Source organism: Argiope bruennichi, chromosome X2 (genome assembly GCF_947563725.1).
Source record: "Argiope bruennichi chromosome X2, qqArgBrue1.1, whole genome shotgun sequence".
NCBI lineage: Eukaryota > Metazoa > Arthropoda > Arachnida > Araneae > Araneidae > Argiope > Argiope bruennichi.
In genome coordinates this window covers 76,377,577-76,403,670 of record NC_079163.1, presented here as the reverse complement: position 1 = coordinate 76,403,670, position 26,094 = coordinate 76,377,577, and the positions used below count along the sequence as shown (strand labels likewise).

Sequence of the window (26,094 nt, the reverse complement as noted above, 5' to 3'; positions counted from 1 at the left end):
AGTGCTTTAAAATTCATAGTGTGTTAAAAACAATTTAATATCTTTTTTTTCATTATAAAACACAGTGTAATAATATTTTTATATTCAAACTATAACTAGGATTTGGAAAAATCAGAATTGTATGATAACAATTTTTATCAAAAATCACTTATTAGTAAGCAAAGATGTGTTTTCATACATCAAAATTAAATCAAGATATATTAGGCAAGAATCAGCGTATTTCAAAGTAAAAAAGTTTAAAAGCATTTTATTCTTGCATTTATTTCTAATTTCCATTCAAGTATATTATTAAATCCAATTAATGAAGAAATAAATTTTTTAACAATACAGATTTCAAACAAAGTCGAAATTAGGACCAAAAAAAAAAAAAAAAAAAAGAGTCTTTCTTTTAACAAAACAATTTTCAATCAATTCAATACAGTATTTTTTTAAAGAGTCAAAGATTATTAATCGGAAACAATACTGTCTTTAATCATGAAAAATTACAAAACAATTTTACATGTCTTCATAAAAATCGCATTGAGTATAAATAAAAATTTATAAAAGAGTATTTTGAAGAGTATTCATGAAATCAAAGTTATCTAGTAGTTCAACTACCATCCCCTTCAATTTTCATCATTCTGCGTTTTCAGCAAACGTCTAGCTCCACGATTAGCTGGGCCTTTGGGCTTTGAAAACTTTTGCTTAAAAATATTCTGCTTTGGATGGATCTGATCTAATAAAAATTCTTCAGTAAGTTCTTGTGCGTCATCTATTTCAATCTGAAACAAAAAGTAATTTTAGCAATAAATAATTTCAATCTTTTACTATATTTTATTAAAGCTAACTCGCCACTAATTAAATAAATTCCCGTTACATTTAAAAACACAGAAGTTATCAAATGCAAATTTTAAACAGTACAGAACAGTAATTTCAGATTTATTGTAGGAAGCTTTATATATGGCGGGTAAAGAAAACTTGAGTGCACTTTTAGCTTCTCAAACTAATCTCTAAACTTTTTAATTAAGAGAGATTTCAATTTATTCAAAAACAGTATTTTTGTATCAATCTATATCATTATTAAAAATGCGAAATAATTAACACTACAGAATAGCATCAAAAATCCCCCCCCCCTTCTGTTTGGTTAAATTTAACTTTTGAAACTTGATTTATTTCTCATCTTGCACAATAAAAATATTTATTGTTTTCCAAACAATTTATTTTAAAACTCTTTGCAATTTTTAATTCAATTAGGCATATACTTTCTAAATTTTCAATAAAAAATTCTTTTATTTTTATTAAAATAAACTAAAACTTCAGAGACCAAATACAATAAGTATCTCATGTTATGCACTTGCTTTTTTCCCCCACTGTATATCATATAAATTCTATAAAACAGAATAAAGAAAAAAATTAATGATAAAATTGACAAAAATTTCAGATATGTAACATACGGAATTAATGGATTAATTTTCAGTCATAAATGAAAAAGTTTAATTAACCAATTATAAAATTCAGAGGCTAAATGTGCAAGTGCAAGTTTGTAATGATAATCATACGAAGTGTAAACATGCACTTGAAAAAAATCATAAATATTCAAAAATTAATTATTGCATTACTCTAAACTAAATAGCAAATTGTTCACAGAGTGACTTTCTTGGCAATATTCTGTACTAAAATTTAAGATATTCGATACAAAAGGATTGTGACAATTTAAAATGCATTGCTGTATCAGTTATTGGACTACTTTGAAGCTACATGAGAGCTATTAATGCAACAATTTGAATACCCTCATGAAAATACAATATTAAATTTATAAGAAAGATTTAAAAAAAAAAAACGAATCAAAATGTAAGTTTAAAATTAAATAATAAAAAAATGAAGCCATCCAAAACGAAGCAAAATTCTATTAAGTTCAAAAACTGAAACATTTGCATTTTCATTAAATTTTAAACTAAATACAACATTAATTAAATAAGTATAACATATAACATTTCAAAGAATGCAAATAATCTCAGGACAGAAAGCAAGGGTCTTGTCATCAAACTACGCAAAATTACTGCTAATCATTGCCCACAGAGGTAGAAATTACAAATAATATTTATACTTTTTGCAAAAAAACTGATATTTTTTGCATAATGTATTTTCAAAGAGAATGTAGTCTCATAAATTCGAAGGGAAACACACTATTAATTTATTACAATTAACTTTCTTCAATACTGATAAGAAATAAAATATTTAAATTAGTAAAATGAAGTTAAATACATTAGAAAATAATTTAACAAATATAAGAGAAGTTCCTACATGTCAATTATCTTAAAATCAAATTTCTAATGGAAAAAAACATAATAGCCTTAAAATTTCAGAATTACCCTACAGAACAAACTCAAAACTCCAAAAATTTAAACTCAAACTGAAAAAAATCTTTAAGGGGAACAGCAGCAAAATTCTTTTACAAATCTTTAGGTTACCTTTTTGGCAAGCTCTATACCTATTCTGTTCTCTATCACATTTAGAAGAGGAGCCTTACAACTCGAATAAAGCATTCTTTCCTTGACAGAACAATTGTAACCAGGAACAGAATAAATAAAAACTACAAAGAAAAAGATAGAATGCAAAATTCAAGCACACATAAATGAATAACATTTAGAAAATAATTTTTTTCGATAAAATTCATAACAAAACCTTTCATCTAAAACTTAATTTCAAATGTAAACACAAAAAACAAATATAATTTGTCTTAATTACCATAATTATATTTTGATTAGAAATGTGCTTAATCTTTATTCTAATAAGCCAATAACTTCTAGAACAGAAAGTAATAAAGTCAATGTCTAATATGCTCCAATTCTACAGCAATTTAATGAAAGATTACAATTAAGATGTTGCATAAAAGATAATATTTAGATCTATATGCAAAGGATCACTTATTTTTTGCTAGAATTAAGCATAATAAACATAGAAATTTCTTTAAACCATGGCAACTTTTTATTAAAAATGATTTGTGAATTTGCCCATAAATAAGAAAATATTTATGACAATAATATATTTTAGCAAACAGAAGCACAACGTCTTCTGCTATAAACCAAATTTTTAATTTTGACAAAAACATAAAAATGAAAAACCTATCATTACCAAAAACATTGTCAACTTTTATAAGATTAACAATAAAAATCTGGTATCTTTTCGAACATTTCTTAAAATTAACAAATTACTAATTAATTTGGATGAATACATCATTTCTAAAAATGTTGACAATAATATAGAAGAAGTATATGAATTACCAAAAATTTAATCAAAAGGCATATGACCAAAAATTTTGTATTTGATTTTTATATGTGCAGCAATAAATATCCAACTAGGGTGGGATGGAAAGCACAAATTTCCTCCAATGCTAACTCACAATATTTAGCAATTTAGAACATTTTATTTGCAGCCTTATGGCGCTAAAAGCTAAAGCATTCCAGGATGGATACCATCATAAGATTGGGAAAACTGCCAAAAATTGACGGTAGAACAAAGCCTTGTTCTGAGTTTTCTAGATGAAAATTTTTTAACAGAAAAGAATAATAGAGTTTACAGTTGTTCAGCCTATAAATTTAAAAAAAAAATCACGATGATACAGTTTAGCCTGTAAAGAAAGTTTAAAAATCACGATAATTGAAGTGCTATCGCTTTAAGTTAAAATTTCATCATACTAAAGTTTATGCAATCGATTAACGTAATTACACACAGCAATGAATTACAATTCAATATAGAAGAGTAATATTCCTTTACATAGGTTGTCCGAGAGATTGCTGCAAAACAACATACTGATGAGAACAAAGATCGAATGTGCAACGGACTAAGAGGCTTCACTGTAGATGTTTTTAGAGCAATCGATATATCCCTTTGGTGCACCAAATTCATCCTGCTGTATTCTTATTTACCACTCGTCAGACCAATCTGCATACTTTTCTTTAACACATAAAAAGGTTAAATGTACATTTAACAGGCATAACTAAAACAAATTCATCATTTTTGAATTCCACTGAAGTTGGAACGTTTTCCCGAGTCAAAGAAGTATGCCATAATAAGCATTTCGTACTGTTCCTTCGGGATAACCTTCCCAATATTTCAATAAACAACATGCACATTGTTGAAAAGGGAGTGGGAAAAAGGGTGCCAATAAGTATTATATTAATACATATTGGCACCCTTCAAAAAGTTATCTCTGCACTTCGAGAAAATAAAGCACTTTTTAAGAACCTTTTTACAAAATTAAGCACTTTTAAAGTGCTCAAAATTGGTTTTTAAATTAAAGCACTTTTCATGACACTATGCATTCGGTGTAATAAACGACAAAGCAATGCAAGTTACATTTTTTGAAGAGAAAAATATTAAGCTTTGATATAACAAACGACATATACTACTGTCAACATAAAACTTAGCAAAACGAAGTTTTCCTTTTAGAAAAGGGCATTTTAAGGACTATGTAAAAGTTTGAGGACAATCAGAATCTTCATTGCAGTCATTTTGAAATGACTGCAAATGCAACGGCGGTTTTTTCCCCTTCATTTGCCCATGATACATAATAATAAACAACTGTAGAAAACCCAATGAATTTATTACTAATAGTTATGCAGAAACAAGATCCTTTGTCAACAACAATAGTCACGAAGATTTGTCATATTGGTAAATCAATATTCTCTCTTCAAAGAAAGATGTTACCAATGATGGATGTAAGAAGGGCCTTAACATTTTTTTTGAAAATCCTCATTATTCTGGAATTATTTGAATTTTCCTTTAATCAAAGAATATAGAAAAGAAATGTTTAAACATTCACCCTTCAAAGTTGCAATTTTGGCAACTTGGTTGGCCAGCTCATTGCCTAGGATTCCATCATCTTCTGTTTTTTATCCAACTCCTTCAAACAGTTTAATCAATGCGTTAAGCAAGATATGTTGTGACAAACTTTTATCCTTGTCTCCCTTCATGGTGAATGCAGCTCAGAACCGAATAATTTTTATCTCTTATCTAAACTGAAGAATTGACTAGGATGCCAAAATAATATTTTCAGGCTAATGTCGTTCAAAGGGACATTAAAGCCATCTCGAATCACCTGCAGCATTGTTCTTCGAAAAGGGGACAGGTCCAATCAATAAATCCCGAGCTATTAATATGACAAACGTTCAAATCAAGCAAATACTGTTATTATGTCAAAGAAACCCATGACTGTACATGACTTTTGGTGTACTCATTTTGTTTTCTATTGTAGTCTTTTTTTTTAATAATCCATTAGAGTTTGAGAAAAGGCTCTTGTGTACATACACGCAATTACATGTTTTAGCTGGGCAATATAGATCCTAATTACTTCTTCATCATCATATCCTACCAGGGAGCCTTTTAAATAAGAAGCTTCACATATAGTAGTTGGTTATTACTTCCCTTCCGACAATAATAATAGTGACACTGCTATATAGATGCACTGCAAAATGATGGGTCATACTTTTGTAACAGAGGTAGGTGCAAAAGTTGTTAATAATGAAGACTATTTTACATAGATCACAAAGGGTCAAATGTCGCTATACACGACGTCCCGTTATTCAGAATTCACCATGTGGCGTTGTACCAGATCGGGTTCATGAATTATCAAAAATTTGTTTGAAGTCCCAAACAGTAATTCAGGTAGAAAATCTTAATTTTTCCACAAAAAGGGAGGGGAAAAAAAGCTCAGGGTAGTCTACTTTCTTTATGTCGATTTTCTAAGGATACTGCAGCTGAAGGTGCAAATTAAACCAAATCAATTCAGTGTCAATTTACATTTTAAGAGAAGCAAAGCGGATAAAATGCTTTGATCTAGTGACAAAATGAAGATGTAAGAATACTTTTAAAATTATTATTTATATTCTCTGAAATGCTAAATTTTATTAATACAAACAACAAATTAGAAATCAGAATCCTTTAAGTTAATTATTTCAAATATTTTTTAACACCCAAATATAGCATAAACAGCATATAACAAACTTATTTTGCAAAAATAGAATTAGTTTTTAAATTTATAACTATTACAATAACTTTAAATGGCCAAGTTACGCAGTTTAAGAGTGCAAGCCAAAAACTTACCAATACTGTTTAATTGATCTCCTTCGTATGAGTGAGGTAGACAAAATAAATGATATCTGGCATGATCAGATGGGATCTTCTCAGGCAGAGAATTGGCATCAATATTTAATCTTTCTTCTAGATTGATCTCTTCTTTTTCCATATCAATACTCTAGAATATATTTAAAAAAATTGGAATAAAACAGGTACAGAAAAGATAATTGCTAAAGAACTTAAAGCTTATTACAATCCAAAAGGTACAATTTTGATTACCTCAAGCCCATATTCAAATCAAAGCAAAAGATAACACTGGAAATACATTCCTTTAATAGACAGAAATATTCATTTATTAGCACAATTGTCTAGAAGTGGTCAAAATACAAGTGGCAGTTAAGTGGTCAACATATAGCTAATTATAAACATAGCTTGATAAATCTTTATGAATATATCAATGATAGTGATATAACTTATCAAGATTAAATTAACTATTTGGAAGCATTTAATAATGATGCTCATTGTGATATAACACTGAACATCCGTATCTAGTTTGTCACATGAAAACACAATGCAAGGCACTTGCAACATTAAATATTGAATACTAAAATTTGTTGAAAGGCATCTCATAAATGAAGAAACACATAAGTTGTTTTCAGGAGAATGAATGGGAAAATATAACTAGTAATGTTTATGAAAAAAACTACTAACTCCACAATATTATGAAGTACATATATCAATTATTGAATATCAGAAAAGGCTATAACGATTCAAGGAAGATTTAAAAGAAGTTTAAATATTTAAAGCACTGTTCATAAAGAAAAACTATTTAATTTACGGTATGATGGGTGTGGGGGAAGATTCACATTTTTTCCCCTAAAATACAAATGACTAACAAATCATTCAACTATTTTTCATTTAATTATTTTTATAATCAAGCATTAAGGCAAATAATCTAGTTCTATTTATAATGAATTTACATGCTTGGAATTTTAGAGAAAAATTTAAAATCTGCACATAATATGTGGAAAAGAAGGAAAATTTGAGCTATAAAAATGAGCCTAATTAAATTTTTTAAAAATTATGAAAAAAATTCAAATTATATGGGTTTTTTTGTGAAAATAAAATTAATTTATTTGTACACTGTTAAATTAGATGTTAATATTTTTAAGTTGTATGATTTGTTGAAATACATGCAAGTTTGACAAGACAATTTGCTTTTATACAAAAATAATCCGAATTCAAAATCCTTTTTAAAGAATAGAAATTCAAGGGGGGGATTATTTTAACAATGCTCAGTTTTGAAAGTTACCCATTTCAAATACTGCAAGTGCAAACACGAACTTTTTAATCTTTTTTATTTTTATTTTAAATTAATTTTTTTAGACCCTAACCAAAATTATTATCATCATAAGTAGTAGTTAATGAGTCTTTAGCCATGCTCCAGCTGAAATATTTTTCTACGAAATTTAAAAAGTTTGTCAATACAATATATATATATTTTAAATGTTCTTAATTAAGGAAATCAAATTATGGATTTATTGCTATGAAAAAACCTTATTCAAAAAAAAATTACACTTATAATTTAAACAAAGCAGGAGGAGAGGAGAGGGGAAGCTTAAATTTTATCAGAACAGCAGTGTTGCCTATGTCCTAGAAGATTTTAAAAACATTTTTTTTTTAAAAATTAAATAAAGCAATTCCACTTGAAATGTGTAATGATATCAAAAGAAATCTGAAGGGTGATGGAATAATTTTCTTTACAAGATATATTTGAAATCTTTTGATTCATGAATAATTTAAACATTTTGAATTTTTCAAAAATTTACAGAGCAGTTGTTAAATAACAAATATAATTATAGTTATTATTTTATCAACATTATATGTCTGCAAAAAAAGTAAGTTTTTAAGTTTCAAATAGAGTAATTTACTTTCAGGAAAAAAATGCACCTTCTCCAACAGGAAAGGGTAAAAAAAATACATGTTCTATAATTGTTCTCCGATTCCAATAATTACTGATCTAGAAACTTCAAGCAGATTTGGAATCCTTACCCTTTTTCCCTTACTAATTTTATAGATAGTATTTAATTATTTCACAATTTTTTGAAAAGAGCTTAATTATTATCTTCACATCTCCCATAACTTCAGAGACAAAAAATGTCACATTTATAAAATCTAACTTTCCTTTCTTGCATCTCATCACTTTATGACGAAATACACATACTTTATTTCTTGCTCAGAATTCTGGAAATTTTTTTTACAATGATGACATTGCTGTAACTGAAACTCGAGATCTGCAATATCAATAAACAGCAAAATATTACTAAACAATAAGCAAAGAACTTACCATTTGTACATAAGTTATACGATAGTCTTTTAAATCGCAAAAAGCATTAATGAGATCATCCGACACGGGGAAGGACACGCCTTGCATTGTTTGATGCTTGGCATCAATACCTCCTGCAGCCTGAAATGGATGCACAAATAAAATATGCAATAAAGAAAAATTTACTGTAAAATTCGGTGTTTTTTTTTTTTGTTGTTGTTGTTTTTCAGTTTGCTAAATATTAAAATTTTAAAAACACAGTTAAAAATCTAACTAACAACTTTTTAGAGTTGAAAAAAGAAAATTTACACAATGAACAGGACATGTATCAATGCTAAATACAAAAACACAGTAGCAAAAAAAAACAACAAAAAAAGATAGAATTTTGTTTATCCAACATGGCCATTGTTCTCATTTGAGAATAGTTAACTTCTCATTTCTATGGCTATAGTGATCATATTCTATTTTTTTTTTTCTTTTTTGCTTTCTCACACAAGTTAATATGTTTCCTAAACTCAGCCATACACCATCGATTAGCCAGATTTTGAAACAAATGTCATCATTTTGAAATTTCCAAACCTTTGTTTATTTTCAAGGCAATGTAAAGAAATTGAAAATAGACTTCATTTTTTTTATACTTTGGCAAATTTTAATACATAGTTATTTTCTACTAAATTTTGATTAATTTTTTTTGGTTTTTGTATGGTTAAGATTGAAATTTTTCTTCACAATCATCTAGACCCCCCCCCCCTTTTTTCTTTTACAAAATTTTTAAAAAATTACCGATATTTATGCTTAAAATTAAACCTGGTATTAATCAATTAAATTATATTTCCAGGTTCATTTTTAAGAAGAAAGAGCCTTTAGAATAGAAAGCCATAAATAGAGATGCCACTCAAATCGGGGAAAAAAAATCCCTGCGTGTTATCTCCATATGTATATTTATGATGCGAGGAAACGCGCAAATGGCACTCGTGTACTATTTAAAATGCACGCTTTTAAATCAGGACTTGGGTGAAATAAAATACAAAACATTTTTGTTGTCATGATACAAATCATTCAATGACTACTTCAGAACAAAAACATTACAAAGATTACCTTTTTTTTTTTTTTTTTTTTTTCAAATTCATTTTTGCCAATTCATGTATTTGAAAACCAATTTCTGCAACTTCTGCAGATTTTTCAACCATCAATTTCATGAAGATAATTCTTAACAAATAGGGTAAGACATTTTTGTACATCCTAATGTACACTTTTTAGCTATATCACTTTCAGAGGAACATAAGCGAAAATATTGTTGATATATCATCGAATGGATTAAAAGATGAATGTGACACAGCAAGTTTTAAAGCCTATAAAAATTCAGCTTTAAATTATTGTTCTTGAACAAAAAAGTTCGATATCGGTTTATTTTCGGACATTTAATTTGATGTCCGTTTTCGGATTTGACATGTCATCTTTTCTTGCATTCCTTTTAGATACTACGCCCAACATCAATGATGACTCTTTTGAATTGGAAGGCAGTGTTGTATTTTTTCCTCTTTTGGCATGACTAGTAAGTCTCTGTTTTCCCATTTAAATTGGACTTATCTTCTTACAAAGTGAGCAGTACGCAGCAAACGGATTTTGCAAAACTTCTCGAACCCATTCAGCAAAATCAGGATTAAATTTTTTATCTGTCCAATTTATGTTAAATACGGATTTTGAGCAGCAAAACTTCTCAAACCCATTCAGCAAAATCAGGATTAAATTTTTTATCCGTCCAATTTATGTTAAATACGGATTTTGAGCAGCTCATCGTTTAAAAAAAAAAACTCTAATCCACTTGAGTAAACTCACAGTTTCTCAAATGATAAACAAACCATTCAATACACTCAAGTATGGTACAGTGGTTAAATTCTTTGATGCATGTGCAGTTTCTAAAAAAACTTAATAAATTTATATTTGTATAGTAATCTAGATGAAACTATATATGACATTCACCTGGTTATGTAAAATTAACTGGAGAGGAAAAGTTTTGCAAATAAAAAAAAAAAAAAAAAAAAAAAAAAAAAGAGTCTATTTACGACTTACTACAACCATGTAGAAATTTATTTACGAGTATAAAAAGTGAATTAGAAAAATTTGGATTAAGGCAGACAATTATGTTTCCATCAAGAATAATATTCAAAATTACCTTATGTATGTATGTATGTATGTATGTATGTATGTATGTATGTATGTATGTATGCATGTATGTATGTATGTATGTAGATGATTTAGTTTTTCCCTGTTATAATGATGAAATATGTCATACAATTGTAACTATCATTTAAAGTATATTTGAAACATCTGAGAGCAAAACTGGCGAGTTTTTAAGTATGGAAATTTTAAAACAAATCGACATTTTAGGCATTGCAAAAATCTATATTGCAGAAATTGTAACTTTTTATATATGGGATTGAAAATGGCATTAGTTTATAGGCAATCTGAATATGATGATTCATTATCGGTTAAACAAAATGTAACACCTATTGGAAAAATAGAAGATAAGAGCCTTTCTACTACAAATGAACAGATTGATATGCACAATTAATTGGTGAACCCTGATAATTAGCTAATAGAACACACCCTGAAATAGCATCTGTACAACTCGTCTTTCACAGTTTAATCATAAATCAGAAAAAAAAAGCATTATAATTTACCTCTAAGAGCATTAAGAAATCGAATGGACAAAAAAGATAAGAATTTGGTTTTCTGAATATTAGTTGGGAAAATGTGGAAAATGGTAAATCATTTTCTATGACATAATTTTACTAGGCAATTCATTAAATTTTTAGGAATATCCTAAACAAAAGAGTGTCAATCTCTCAACATATGAAGCAAATTTATATGCAATTTCTGAAATTTATAAAGATATTATTTGGATTATCCATTTGATAACTAAACTAAAATGCAAACACTATACAGATGATGCTGAACCTTAAATTCAGATAGTCAAGCTGCAATTCAGTAGATTCAACATAATAGGTATTCGTATAAATTAAGGCATATGAATTTACATTTTCATTTTGTGAAAGATTTGCAGGAAGACGATGTAATATAAATTAGAATATATCCAAAATGAAATGGCAATTGCAGATATTCTTATAATGACTGCTAACAATGAAAATTTGAAATATTCCATGGAAAATATTTCACTAATTTCATATTTTTTGTATGCCTATGTGTATTTATATTTTATGTGTTTAATATTAGAATTATTTGAAAAGTGTATCACTCGTAAAAGGAGTGTGTTGAAATGAAGTGAGCAAATTATTTTTCTTGAATATTTTTGTACAGATGGATACCTATGCAATGACATCCTCTGCTTCCCTCAATCCAACAAAAATAATATTAATAAACTGATAATATTCCAAGGGAAGTTAGGAAATTTGAAGAAAATAAAGGCAATATTATACTAAAATAAACTCACTTCATCCTTTTTTATTTGTTGCAAAATGACTTCTGATGAACTAAAAGGCTGAGGAGCTTTTTCACTTTCTACATGCTTTTTATAGCCTTTCAAATTAACATCTTCCTAGAAAAGACAATAAACAAACATATATAATAAAAAAAAGTGCTCTAAAATCTTCATGAAGAAAATGCATTCATGATGAAAAACCATTAATCAGTTTATTAAAGACTTCAAATTACAGATTTACTTTTCAGATATTTTAATGTGTCTGAACCATTTCCACAGGTAAAAAAATGCAACAAAGCTTAACACTGATAATTTCAGAGATTAAAGAGGACAAAAGGTTAAATTGGCAATTTTTATTAGCTCTAAAGGCAGATTCCCTGATGACAGTTAAAGTTATAGGTATAGGTAAGCAGACCATAGGTAGGATAGTAAACCAGCTCAACTCAGAAGTTAAAGTGCTTTTATGTTGAATTAAAATGGTTAAAAAGAAATTTAAGAATGCAGATTAATTGAATATATAAGACATATGTATATAAATATCAAAAATCTTAAAGAGGAAATTCAGTTTTTCAAATAAATAACATGCTATCTGGCAAAAACAATGTTGGTTTTAGAATAAAAATTAGCCATATAGGTAATGTACATTAATTTCAACAACATTCTTATTAGAATTTATAAATCACACCAATTACATATATATATATATATATATATATATATATATATATATATATATATATAATACCGTTTCAATGCAAGCAAGCAAAAAAGGGGGTAAAAAATCTCTTACCCGTTGTGTTCCAAAGAGTTCATCCTTAATCTGACCACCTCCGAATTCTTTTTTAAGTGTTGCTTTCGTTGACGCATACAACATTTTCTGCCTTACCTAGAGATAAGTATGTTCAACTGTTGAAAAGCCATTAATTATTCAATAATTCACCTCAAATTGTAATAAATTATGTCATACAATTAACCATTTTACCAGATTTTTACTCTTAAATAATAAAGAAACAAATTTAAAAATCCACTATCAAATTCTTTGGAGATAAATTACTTATTAAAAAGAAAATAAGAATATAATTACCACTGAATTATCAGGAGACCAACTGATAAACAACCACTCGTAACCAGATTCATTTTGACTATCTAAACGATAAAATACATAACAAGGTTGCTGATGTTCCAATAGAGGCAAAACCAGTTTGTCATAATTTGTATTTTGTCAAGGATATGAAATGAAAAACTAAAATCTGTAATATAATTCTACCCTCAATAACTACATAGTTGCTGGTTTTAATTTTTAAGTTTTTGGTAATCAAAAATATGTATGTAAATAACTTGAAATTTATTCATGAATGATTTATTTTACATATAAAATTACAATTTTTTTCATAACAGTGAGCTTTAAAAAATTTGGCTTCAATTTTATACCAATACAAACATGCATTAATACAAAGATAAAAATTATTTTATGAAAACTTAATTCAATGCATTTAGAAGGGATGAGTTAGAAGGATAAACAGTTATTTCAAAATTTTGAATTTTATTCAGTTATCATATTCTCTTGTTTGAAAATATAATCAGTGCAAAATAAAGATTGAACTTACAAGACCAATAATTAACCATTTTGATTCATTCCCTTTATGAATAATTTATGAAGAAATATTTTTAGTTATTTAAAATGCTGAATAACAATTAAAATAATTTCTATTAAATTAACAATAAAAATATCCATATTTTTAAATAAAAAATTACAACTATCTTAATATTAAATGACAATATTTTAATAAGTTGAAGTTTTTTTACATTAACAAAGAGAGAGGGGATTAGCAATCTCAGAGATTTTACGAGCGCTCAGAAGTTATGCAAAAGCCATTAATACTTGAATTTAAGCTTCAAAAATGTTAAATCTTTAATACAGAGTTTACACTTTGAAAGAACTTTTCAAATAAGTAAATTTTATATGTTGAAAAAATGCATGCTTTGACACAACATGTGAATATTTTTAGATGAAAATGTTTCAGAAAAAATAAAAATAATTGATTTTGAAACAACCTGCATATTTCGATTAGTTGTGAATATAATTTAATAAATGAGCGAATAATATAAAATTATTGCTGAAGCATAATAAAAGGATATCTTGTTCCCATGTTCCTTTACTTTCACAGCTTTTCTCCAGAACTAACTCTTCTGAAAATAGAAACAAATCTACTTGTATATTAAATTTTAAAATAATTAATATTACATACATTAAACACTTTAATTAATACACATGGTAAACAAACAGCAAAAGTGCATAGTAAAATAATTCAAGGAATATAAATATTCTACAAATCTGCAAGATTGGGGAGGAAAAAAAGAATCCAAAATTATTGAATTCTTTTATGTCTGGTATATCTGCTGAAGAATACCAGTTTTTCACTCCTCCATACTAACAAGATTTATGGCAAAACACAGATTATCTATTTAAAATTTAATATAAAAATAAACTGAAATGCTTGCATTTTTGCTCAATACAAAAAGTTTTATAATTTAAACAACTGTTAGCTCTTTTCTAATTTAGCTTAACATTTACTGTAGAATTTCAATAGTTAAAATTAGCCTTCAATTCGATGTAGAAGATAGGAGTTTCAGCTGTATTATAATGGCAGAATGCAAATGTAATTTTATTATAACTGAATACGAAAGGCACATATATTTACTATTCGTAATTTAAGTTAATTTCCACATATTAAAAAGACATTCAAATTCAACCTAAATTTAATAAATGTTTTTATCAATATAATTTACAAACACAGTATTTGATATTATGAAAGATTAAACATTGTTAAAACTTATATAAGAAAATAGTAAGGAGATGAAACTTACAAAAACCATATAATAGAGTTATATATTATTTGGATATAGCGAAGCTTTCTCTAATAATATAACTGGGTGCAGGGGCAGATTAAGTTTGTTAGGGGCCCATGGCACAGAAGTTTTAAAGAAGCCCTCCAAAAGCATGAAGTCAGTGCTGCTGAAGAATCTGAGCAAAAGAACATTCTTGAAGAGAACAGCAAAAATACTGATGTAGAGCCTGTGGGAGAAATTTTCCAATAGGAAGGCAAAACATAGATGGTTGGGGCAAATAATATTTCTCTTATTTAAAGTTAGAATAACACAGAATACTTAATTTCATGTTTATATAAAGATAATCAAAAATTACACAGCTAATTTAATTATAATAAATAACTATTTGTAATAATTAAATAGTTGTATGGTATCACGGTAATAAGAATTGTATGACAAAACAGCGATTAATGACAGAAAATAAAGAATAAATTAGTTGCCTCCAATTACTCACAATTTCTTTATTTTCAGTAAATAACAAAATTAAAGAAACAGTTCTCCAGGGTATAACTGCTGGAATTGATTTTGGTAGTTTTTATTTCTTATGGAAATTAATGACATCAACGTACATCATTAATGGTCTCTTGCTTTCAACCAACGTCCCTTTTCGAGAGAAATTTCAGAAACAAATAAATTCTCTGTGAGGAAAATCTCCGACAGAATTTCTTAGTTACAGTCAAATAAAATATCAAATATGCTGAATTCATTTTTTATTTCATATGAAAGCTCATCATTCCTAAATATGTTGTCAAGGATGATCTGCTCCCACTTTTTATAAAATATATTGCAATATAAAACTTAAAAGGAACCAAAATCTCAATAAATGAACAGATGCCACCAGTTAATTTTTCTACTTTGAAAGCAGAACTAAGCAATCAAAATGCTCCATCATAACTAATCATTTAAAACAGCTTTTTCTTTTATTTTGATCACATATATCAAAATTAGTTGACATGACTATATTAACATTAATGAGATTCTTGAGGTGGCTAGAATTATAAGCATAATTCACTCAAAGAAATTTGGATGAATTACATTTCATCACAGCAAAGGTACAGTAAAAGTACAGTTACAAAAATAAAAATAAACACTACACAATAATGATAGAGCATTCTAAATGGCTAGTTATTCTTCAAAGTGGTAAAACTGCACAAACAGGCACTGGATATTGGCGAAATCTGTTGAGCTGTTGAAGCTGTGTCAAAGTTTCATTCAGTAATATCTCTTAAAAAGGAGAAGGGAGTAAACGACCATTGATGATGTATTGATTTCGTAGGGTTTTCAGGTCATATGAATGCTTATGATCACTCAATTTAATAGTTATGACTGGGAATTTTGTCATTTTTTTTACCTATAGACAATACACCTAAGTATTTAGCTGTTTTCTTTTGAAAATGAAGGGTAAGGAAGAACAACGATCACTGACATATCTAGAGAACACTAGCTTTTATATGAAATAAAAATTATTGAAATCAGATAAGTGGTAGGGTTGGTTGGCTGATTCATTCTTTCCTTTTTATTTGAAATATGTAGATAAAATATTAAATAAAATTTTACCAAACTGAATAATTATTTTATTATTATTACTATTAAGCTTGATCAATTAAATTTACGCTAATTAAATTAACGCTACATGAAATGAAATCAATAAAATTAATAGTTACAGAACTTTTCAGTTGGATTGTTTACCAAAAGTATAAAAACTCAATTATAGTTATTACTCTAATATTTTTGAAAAAGTTAATATTTATTTAAAATAAAGTTACTACTTAATAAAAATTTGAATTTTTAGTTCAAAATTCTCTTGCATATTTATCTGAAAATTTCTAATGGTATTTTTTTTTAGTTAAGAGTTTATCATTTTTTTCAATCCCTCAGAATAAAATAACTAAGTTTTTTTTTCTTATAGAAAGAATCATAAAGAACACAAAAAAATATTCATATGCTGAAAAATCCTTGGAAATCTCTTTAACATTCCAATTGTTTAAAAAGATTTTTCATAAGTTTGATGTGTATTAAAAAGAAGCATTTTTCTTTAATTTCTCAAGGGTTCAGTAGAAATGTAATCAAGGAAAACATATCGAATAGTGACCATGTATTCACGGTATTACCGTACATCAAAGTACTGTATAGTAATAATAATACTCTAATTTTCTCTAAAAGTTCCATCAACAACTGATCGAAACAGGGCAATGAAAGTAACAACCCCTACAAATTTTCACTCATCATGTTCATTTCTTAACTGACCAACCTAAAATCTGTCAATCAATATCTCACACCAGATTCATAATCATCCTGTATCAGTTCTGCAAAATGTAGTACAAATTACAGTCTAAATGAACAGAGTCAGATGCCTAATATTTTGTCAACATCGTAACCATCCTTGGTATTTATTTCTTAGTCAACCAATTTAAAATAGTCGGCAAAAATTGCAACATCTGATTGATGTCAATTATTTTGCCAAATATAGTACAAATTTCTGGTTGAATGAACAACTGAATCAGATGCTCAACATTCTGCCTACTTAATATCTTTGGTATCCATTGTATCAATTTCTAAGTCCAGCAATTAAAAATAATCGGTAAAATACATGATTTACTTGTCATTAGCTAGTTATTCTGTCAACATAACACAAACTATTTGCTGAGTGGATGACAACTGAATCAGATATCTGAAATTCTGTGACTTAACCATTGTTAACCAGTTGTTGAATTCGGGGAACTTCAGAATCCGATTTAAATTAATCGATTCTTTGAAATACTACCTTATACATTTCCTTCCCAAATGATAAAAATTTTTAACAACAAAACTTTTCATTTAGGGGGCAAGCAGTTTCCGACAGAATGGCAACTACCTCCCCCCCCCACTTTTCTCCTAGTGTCATTGCTGTGTGCAGATGAAAAGAAACCTACTAAAGAAAAATGAATCAGGCAATGAAAGTTTCGATGAAGGTAAAAATGACCAAAGTAGCATTTGTGTTGGTTCTGATGATGATAGCAAAAGTGATTATGAAAGTGAGTTACAAATATGGTGATAAGAGAGGAAATGCCTATAGTTCTTCATTCCTTATATATACTGAGAAGCTAGTGGATCAGCAGATGATAAAAAGAAGCCAAAGACGTCTTTTAGAGACATTGAGGAGGATGATAAATCAGACAAAAATACAGAAAGTGTAGAATATAAGACTGGAGGTCTTATAGCCAATACATTCAATGAGAATGGTCATGAATTTCAGAGTTTTAACAAAAATGCCGTTACTGGAAAAAGATCAATAGATAGTGTTTGGAAAGAGAAAAAGAAACTAGTAGGAATTATGTCCAATTCCAAGGAGAAATAAGAAATTAAAACTTATGGTATAAGTGAAAATGTTCTTGAGTCATAACCAAAAGAAAATAATGTGCAGGAAGAAAAACAAATGAAAAAAGAAGAGTAAGGTAGAAACTGAAGATCAAAAAATGAGAGACTTCATATCAGATTTTGATTTAATGCAAAAGAAAAAAAATTTTAATGAATAAAAGAAAACAGCAATCAAGAAATTAAAGATTTTATCTACAGTTATGACTAAACTGAAAAAACGAGTTCTGAAAGCAGCATTTTTAGGACAAGAGCTTTTATATGTTATTGCTGAATGGCTTACATCTCTCCCAAGCTGCTTAACACGTCTTTTAGGGAAGGGATATAAAGGTAGCTGCTTTATTTTCCAAGTTTTTGACCCTAGTCTGATATCTAATGTATTTCTATAAACATCATAAAGAAATAAAGAAAAAATGTGCAAGAGACGAGAGACTCCTAACAGATCTGGCTTGACTTGTATTTAATATTACTACAGATTATCATTCATTAACTAAAGAAAACAAAGAGAATGAGCATTTATCAAAACACATACAAATGCACTAACATAATCTAAACTTAAGTGCTGGTGAAAATGCACTAGCACAAACTAAACTTAAGAAAAACAAAGTTTTTGAAACTTCTCCAGAAAAAAGAAATTTTAAGGTGCAAAGTCCTCAAATATGTTACAAATTTAGGAACCAAACACCTCACTAAGAAGCCAGAATACATTCAATTTACAAAATTCATAACATTATGCTGCATTGTCTATACTTATGTATAAAGCTCAATGTGTGTGTGTGTGCATGTGTGTTGGAGCTCTACAGAAAAGACCATTTGACCTACAGCTACCAAATTTGGTACATGTATACTTTGGAGGTCGGGAATGTGCACCTGGGGTCAATTTTTTTTAAAATTTTTTAACTAGAATTCTAATTATTAATTAAAAACTTTCCCACCAAAAAAATCTTTTCATTTTCCCCACCGCCAAATCAGTAAGGCTTCAGTTTCTTTTTCCAACAGTAATGAGGCTAGGCTTAAGATTTTTCGGCTGATTATTTCAAATGATTCTGTTTATTTTCTTAATGTTTTATACATTTAAAATTAAACATTGTTAATTAATCGATCTTTCAGATTCATTCTGAAGTACTTTTGAATTAAAATAACACAGAATAAAGGAAATTAAAAATGTCTAATCTGCATAGCGTTACCCCAACTGGCGTAGAAAAATTCAAGCATTTGCGTTACCGTAACTGGCGAAGAAAATTCACGCATGCGCATTGTGTTCTGATTGTTGCCATGACAACCATTATCAACGGACGATTTAAATTATTTTTAGGTTAGTTGCATGCTTTTGTAAGAAAATTGTATTTATATTAGTTATATATTTTTTGTATATGCTATTGGTGCATATTGGTGAATACGGCGGTATGAGTATGCCAAGAATTGCGATATGGCGCCAAAAAAGGTATTCTTACCCTCAGACTCTCCTTAAGTCACGTGACTCATGTTGGGCACACGTATTTCGATAAGAAAGAAGCGACTAGCTCCCTCCATTTATATATCAGCTTTATGTTATCTAATGTTCTATATTGATATATTTATACTTACAATAAAGTTCAATGTGTGTGTTGGCGCTCTACAGACCAGACCATTTAACCTACAGCTACCAAATTTGGTACATGTCTACCTTGGAGGTCGGGAATGTGCACCTGGGGTCCCTTTTTTTAATTATTAATTAAAAACTAATTTTCCCGCCAAATGAGTAAGGCTTGTTTTTTCCCCCACGCTAATGAGGTTAGGCTTAACATTTTTCGACCGATTATTTCAAGCGATTCTGTTTATTTTCTTAATGTTTGATGCATTTAAAATTAAACATTGTTAATTAATCGATCTTTCAGATTCATTCTGAAGTACTTTTGAATTAAAATAAAACAGAATAAAGGAAATTAAAAATGTATAATCTGCATAGCGTTACTCCAACTGGCGTAGAAAAACTCGCACATTTGCGTTACCATAACTGACGTTGAAAATTCACGCATGCGCACTGTGTTCTGATTGTTGACATGGCAACCATTATCAACGGATGATTTAAATTATTTTTAGATTAGTTGCATGCTTTTGTAATTAAAGTGTTTATGTTAGTTATATATGCTTATAGATTTAAGTCCATCGTTTTTGAAGTAGTTTTTTTTAACCTGTTTTCAACCAATTATTTTAAACAATTCGTTTTATTTTCTTAGTGTTTGATGCATTTAAAATTAAACATTGTTAATTAATCGATCTGGTCATGATGAATCTGAGAAAATTTTGTTGACAAATTCTTGAAATATTACATAAATTAAGAAAGACATTCTTTAGTGCCCATAAAGTTTAAATGCTCAGAGACTGTTTTCAGTAATCATATTACAAAAAAAAAAAAAAATACTTTGTTTCAGTAAAAAATATTATTATATTAATTGCAGATTAATCCTTTCCACTTAAATTTAAAGTATAAATTCTACGGGAGCTAACAGAAAATTACAGAGATACATATTACGTTATGACTGAAGCCATTTATAATATTATGAGTGAATTATATGACTATCAAAATTTGAAGTTTTAAAATATTTTGATGAAGAAGCTATTAAAGTAGGAATTGCATAAAATATTTCATTATTAAAATTTTAACGAACATTAAGATTGGCGAACCAGCTGGTCGCCAAAGGCGGTTAGTATTTAATAAAGCTGTATAAGTGGTGTGAAATATATATAAACAGGAAAATATGTATAACAGGAAAGGACATTTTATTTCTTTTCTGGAGTTTAACAAGTTTGTGTAATTGCAGGGAAGTAATTCAACTAAATATTTACTATTAAATATTAAAAATTATCATAATTTCAGTATTGAAAGTTACCACTGATATCTGTAATGCTGGTATGGCAACTTTTGTTTCAGCATGAAACAACTCGAATAGTTTGCCCCCGCCTTTAATTTTATTCCTACAAAATACGAATGAAATTAAGCCTGAATGATAATTTTTTTTAATTGTAAACTTAATGTATCAGTTATTTTTATACTGGTTAGTTAAAAAAGTCATTAAGCTGAGGTCTGCAATTTGTATTATGTAAGCTTGCATTATATCTAAAACAGAATCTGGAAGTATTTATGACAATTCTATTAAACATAGTAAAGGGCTTGGTAAAAGATAGATGGAGAATATCCAATTGGTAAGAATATTGTTAGATTACAATTCCATGTTATAATTAATTATATTTTCACTTCATGGGACATTTGAAAGTTATTGCTATTATTTCCCTTAAAGCTACTGTTTTTTATTTTGCCTTTTCCATTAGTAGATCATTATTCATTTCAATCCACTTTTAATGATTAATTTTAATTTTCATGAATATTATAGATAGAGAAGATCCTATTGCAAGAAAACAAAACTTAATATTACCACATAATGACATAAAAAATGGACTACAAATACACAACTTTCATTAGTTAATCTGAGATATTGTTAACAAATGGGCTTTCAAAAAAATGTATGAAGAAGGAATTGAAGGACATTGGGAGTGAAGCATTTTCAAACCCTGAAATGGCAAACCAATACAAAGAAAATAAGACTTTTATTAAGTATACTACTCCTTCAATATTGAAGACTACTGATATGTAATGACAAGAAAAGATGATAGATTACTCTGATATTTGAAATGACAGTAGCAGCAAGGAGAAAATGTTTTCTTTACAAATATGAGCTAGCTTTCTCAAGCCTAGGGAAATAAATGGCTGATAATCTGAATTATTATTGAAATTTGAATTTTACATGTTTAGGTCAAAATAATTTATCATGAAATTTAAAAATAAAATCAACTAATTCCTTTTGCAACACCTGATACACAAGTGGTACATCTTATCTTGAATCTGCACCTGGCTAGATAAGCATATGAAAATATACAATTTTTATATCATTAATTGAACCATTCATAAAATAGCTAAATAAATCATCAAGCTTATTACATCAGAAATAAATTAAGGGCAAATTATATCAGAATCTTTATTTAAAAAATAAGTTGAAGAATAAAAATGTGTAAAAGTTCATTATTTACTAATTAAACATATCAGGACATTAGCAAACTAAAATATAAATCATATATATTTTAATTTATTCATTTATTGTAATACTTCCATCATTTCTATTTCATAATATGAGCTAATATTACAAGAAGAACATTATGCAATTGCAGAAATGATTTTGCCACTTGAAACCAAATCAAAACTGGTATTACTTCTTTGCCTATAACTTTAAAATATTCCATGTTAGAACATCAGGCCACAAAATTATCTTTAAATTTTAGCCCATGAAATGTGTAAATATTTTTTTTTTAAATTATAATATGGTCTAAAAATTTAAAGCCTTTATTAATATGCAAAAACAGAAATATCTAAGAAAAATTAAGATTTGAAAATAAATTTTTTCTAATAAAATTAAAAATTTAAGAAATCTAATTATTTCTTTTCAATTTTTTAATAACAGTAAATAAGAACATTTTAGCTGTCAGACATAAGCTAAAAACAAGAAGGTTTACCATCTTTGATAGCAACTTTAAAGGCTCGAATTGTACCATCTTTACACTTGCTGAAAAATTCTTTTAATTCAGCACTTCCTGAAAAATACAAGCAACATGCATATGCATATACAAATGACAACTGCTTAAAAATAACTAAAATTACTCAATCATAAAATTTTAAAATGAAATGTATAATGTACTCTTTTCTTCTGATAACTTCACTTCAACAAATTTTCCTTCCATAATAAGAAATTATTTGTAATATCTTAAAAAGCTATAATGAATTATCAATTATATAGAAAATCTTTATTTCTCGCAATAAAGTGCAAAATAGATTTCAAAGTAATAATGGACAAATTTTAACTTATACTGAGCAAGATAAAGCTATTAAATGAATGCACATTTTAAATAATTTGGAAAATTATAGTATTTTAAATTTTCAGAAAAATCTGTATCATAAACTTTAATATAATTTTTATAAAAAAAACTAGGATATATATACATATACTGTTATTGCTATATAAAATTGCTTTAAGTCAAAAATTCACACACATACAACATATGAAATTCTGATGTAAATTTATTCTGTGACCATATAAAAAAATTTGAGAGCAGATATTGTGAATCTATATTATTCTTTTGGATGGACAAATCTCGAATAGGGAGGAATTAAATGGTGTGCAGCTGTTGTAGCCTCATGCACCAGCTGGTGTAAAGAGAAACAATGATAAAAGTGCTTCGCATAAATAGAATGTTTTGGCAAATTCAATGCAAGATCTTTTGTAATAACAGAGAATAATAATGAAAAAATTTTTACAATATTAATTATTGATTTAATATGAATATAATTTTATTAACCAATGGTGCACACATAATATGACATTCAATAAAAACAATTGTAAATTCAATAAAACAATTGTAAACAAATTTTAATCATCTTTTGTAGCCTTTCATCAAATCATACAATTACTATATCTTAATAACTTTACGTATTAATAAAATATATATATTATCTAGAAACTTATAAAACATTTTCAAGCAGAGATTAGATGATTTATTCTATTGATTTTCTTAATTACTTAGAATGAGCTTCACACAATAAAAATTAAGAGGTCAGAATAAATATCTTTCAATTCAAATATTTCTTAATGCATAAATTTAAAACAATATTTTTCGTGAAAAACTGGTCAATCTCAAACAATACAGAAATTCATAATCAATATATATGTACATTCAATACAGTAGCAAATTCGCCTTTTCAAACATGTCTGAGTAGCCTGCTGGATCAGCATCATTTGACGCGATCTGGGCACGTAAAAATGAAACGAATAGGAATAGTAATGTTAAATAACCAAATTCTTTCGTTTGCTATTTTTGAAAGTAAATACTTAAATAATTTCATAATAGAATACAATATACTAAATTACAATATGAACAAATTCCAACTCGAGTTCCGTAAATTAACTCCGGTGTTATTATACAATGGATGAAAGACGCCTCTTCTTCAAATAATAATAATTAACAACCACACATAGAATTTTATACAAAACACACAAAAAATGATAATCTAATTGATGACAGAACTAACCTTGTATTCCAGTTTGATGGGACATCTCTGCCTCGCGATGCTGAACACCAGAGTAAATAGCAAGCGACAAAATCAAAACGGATACCACCTCTACTACAAGACTGTTGCCGAATTTGGTATTTTTATATTGCAGAGAATTTCGGGAGCAATGAACAAATGTTGTAGCTTGTTAGTAGCGCAACCAATTATAAAATATTGAAAATGGTGCTAAATATCAATATTATAAGTATAGATGAGTGAAAAGATTCAAATATTATCCTATTTAATTTCAACTTTTTTTCTAGAGCTCAATTATTTATTTGATAATGGTTTCAAGAAGTTTAAGTCATTTGAAGTAAAACCAGATTAAGTTGCATATTTCTCGAAATTGAAAGAAATGAAATGAAATAGAGGTTTAAACTTAAGTACTGTTGCATAATTCTTTCTCATTTTCTTGTAATTCTTTTTTCTTTTTATATATAAAGGCCGGAAAAATCTACTGTTTAAACGATTAAAGTAGGTTTCATTCAAAGTCTTCTATACAAAAAGTGTATTTATAATTTTATGAATCTCTCTATAGCAGCTTTACTGGATACCTATTCTGCTCAGTTCCTGTTTCATAAAATGAAAGGAAGTGTTATTCTTCTAACATTTTTTCAGTCAACAAAGATACAAAAGGCTTATTAATAAAATAAGTTGGTCAAAAATTAGTTTTTAAGTCTCACTTGCATTAGCTATTTAACATTTTGTATTCAATTTCGTGTTGTTTGATAAAACATTTTGATTGTAACTGGTTTCGTCAAAAATATATAACCAGAAAGAGATAGATATCTAAGGATGTGATTTCTTCAGTTATACATTATAATTTTTTTATTGTTAAAAGTAGCAAGCTCTCTCTAAAGGAAGAAATACTAGGCAATGTTACAAAAAATGAGAGTCTATAATATAGCACAATATGATATCAGTAATAAATATTAGGAGTCATTGTGTTTCTGTATATATATAAAAAAAAACTTTAACAAATTAAGATCAAATAAATAAATATGTATAAATGTTTTATTAGAATTAAATTAAATTAATATTTTTGTGATTAAGGGCTAAAGTATATAAAAATAGAATATTACTATTTTATATTCCATATATGCTCTTATCTTTTTCCTTTTTATCATCAATATATTAAATTCATGTATCAACGCAGCTAACCTATTTTCAACTCTGTTTTTTGTGTTGAAATGCATCTTATTTTACTATTCTTTGGTTTTCATATATGATATGGAGAATTTACTTTTTTTCTAACGAAGTATCCTTTGAGATATTTTAAATTTTTAGTAGGTTTTTCACTCTTATGCAAATTAAATTTGCTTTTTAGTAATTCTGCTCTGTTGCTAATTGTAGCTGAAAAACATATTTGATTGAGGTTGAGAGTGAATTTTCTTTATTTTATTAAATACATATAGCCTGATTATTTTATTCTTAAAGTGTTTTTAATTGCACTAATATATTTAAAAAAAAAAGTTAAATATATGTTTTAAACATTGTTATACAATTTTGAATTATTTCCTTTAAATTTAAAACAGAAAATTAAATTCTGATGGATAAATGTTTTTGAAAATGTGTGGTTATGAAATTCATTTTCTTACTGTCATTTGAAAAAAGAGCTTAATGTTGTAAATAAAAATATCCTGCAAATTTTATATAGTATACACATATATATTATGAATTTAATTATATATATATAAGTTCGTCTGTTTCTTTGTTACATTTAAAAAATTGCTCACATTTATATTATAAGCAACCTATTTTTGCATTTTATTAAACAGTAGAAAATGTACCAGATTATTCTAATGTTATTTATATGTGATAAATATTTTCAATATTTTTTAATTACCCCATTTTAAGTTCTTTTATTCTATTTTGTGTACCTTAAGT

General features: G+C 27.5%; 2 protein-coding genes across 2 annotated transcripts in view; one reads left to right on the top strand and one right to left on the bottom strand.

The window, feature by feature from the left end:
* Positions 1–390: 390 nt before the first annotated feature.
* Positions 391–24,287, bottom strand: LOC129960804 (twinfilin-2-like). Its single transcript, XM_056074456.1, has 10 exons — positions 24,187–24,287; positions 22,617–22,694; positions 13,965–14,015; positions 12,910–13,037; positions 12,616–12,711; positions 11,838–11,942; positions 8,405–8,524; positions 6,085–6,235; positions 2,451–2,572; positions 391–761 (listed from the first exon to the last, which is right to left on the bottom strand). The coding sequence occupies exons 1-10, from the start codon at positions 24,209–24,211 to the stop codon at positions 606–608; spliced, it is 1,032 nt and encodes a 343-aa protein (XP_055930431.1). The 5' UTR covers positions 24,212–24,287; the 3' UTR covers positions 391–605.
* Positions 24,288–24,560: 273 nt separating this feature from the next.
* The window catches only part of LOC129960155 (abl interactor 2-like), a 30,513-nt gene continuing 28,979 nt past the window's right edge, over positions 24,561–26,094 (top strand). The window contains exon 1 of the mRNA XM_056073341.1: positions 24,561–24,681. The gene's annotated coding sequence lies outside the window, so the exon portion shown is untranslated. The remainder of the gene's footprint in view (positions 24,682–26,094) is intronic.

Excerpts from the sequence above, each read along its gene's own strand:
- LOC129960804 (XM_056074456.1), bottom strand. The coding sequence starts at position 24,211 with ATGTCCCATCAAACTGGAATACAAG. Across the intron at positions 13,038-13,964 it reads TAAAGGAACATGGGAACAAG|ATTATGACAAACTGGTTTTG; the intron begins ATATCCTTTTAT and ends GACAAAATACAA. Across the intron at positions 8,525-11,837 it reads AACAAATAAAAAAGGATGAA|GCTGCAGGAGGTATTGATGC; the intron begins GTGAGTTTATTT and ends CATCCATTTCAG.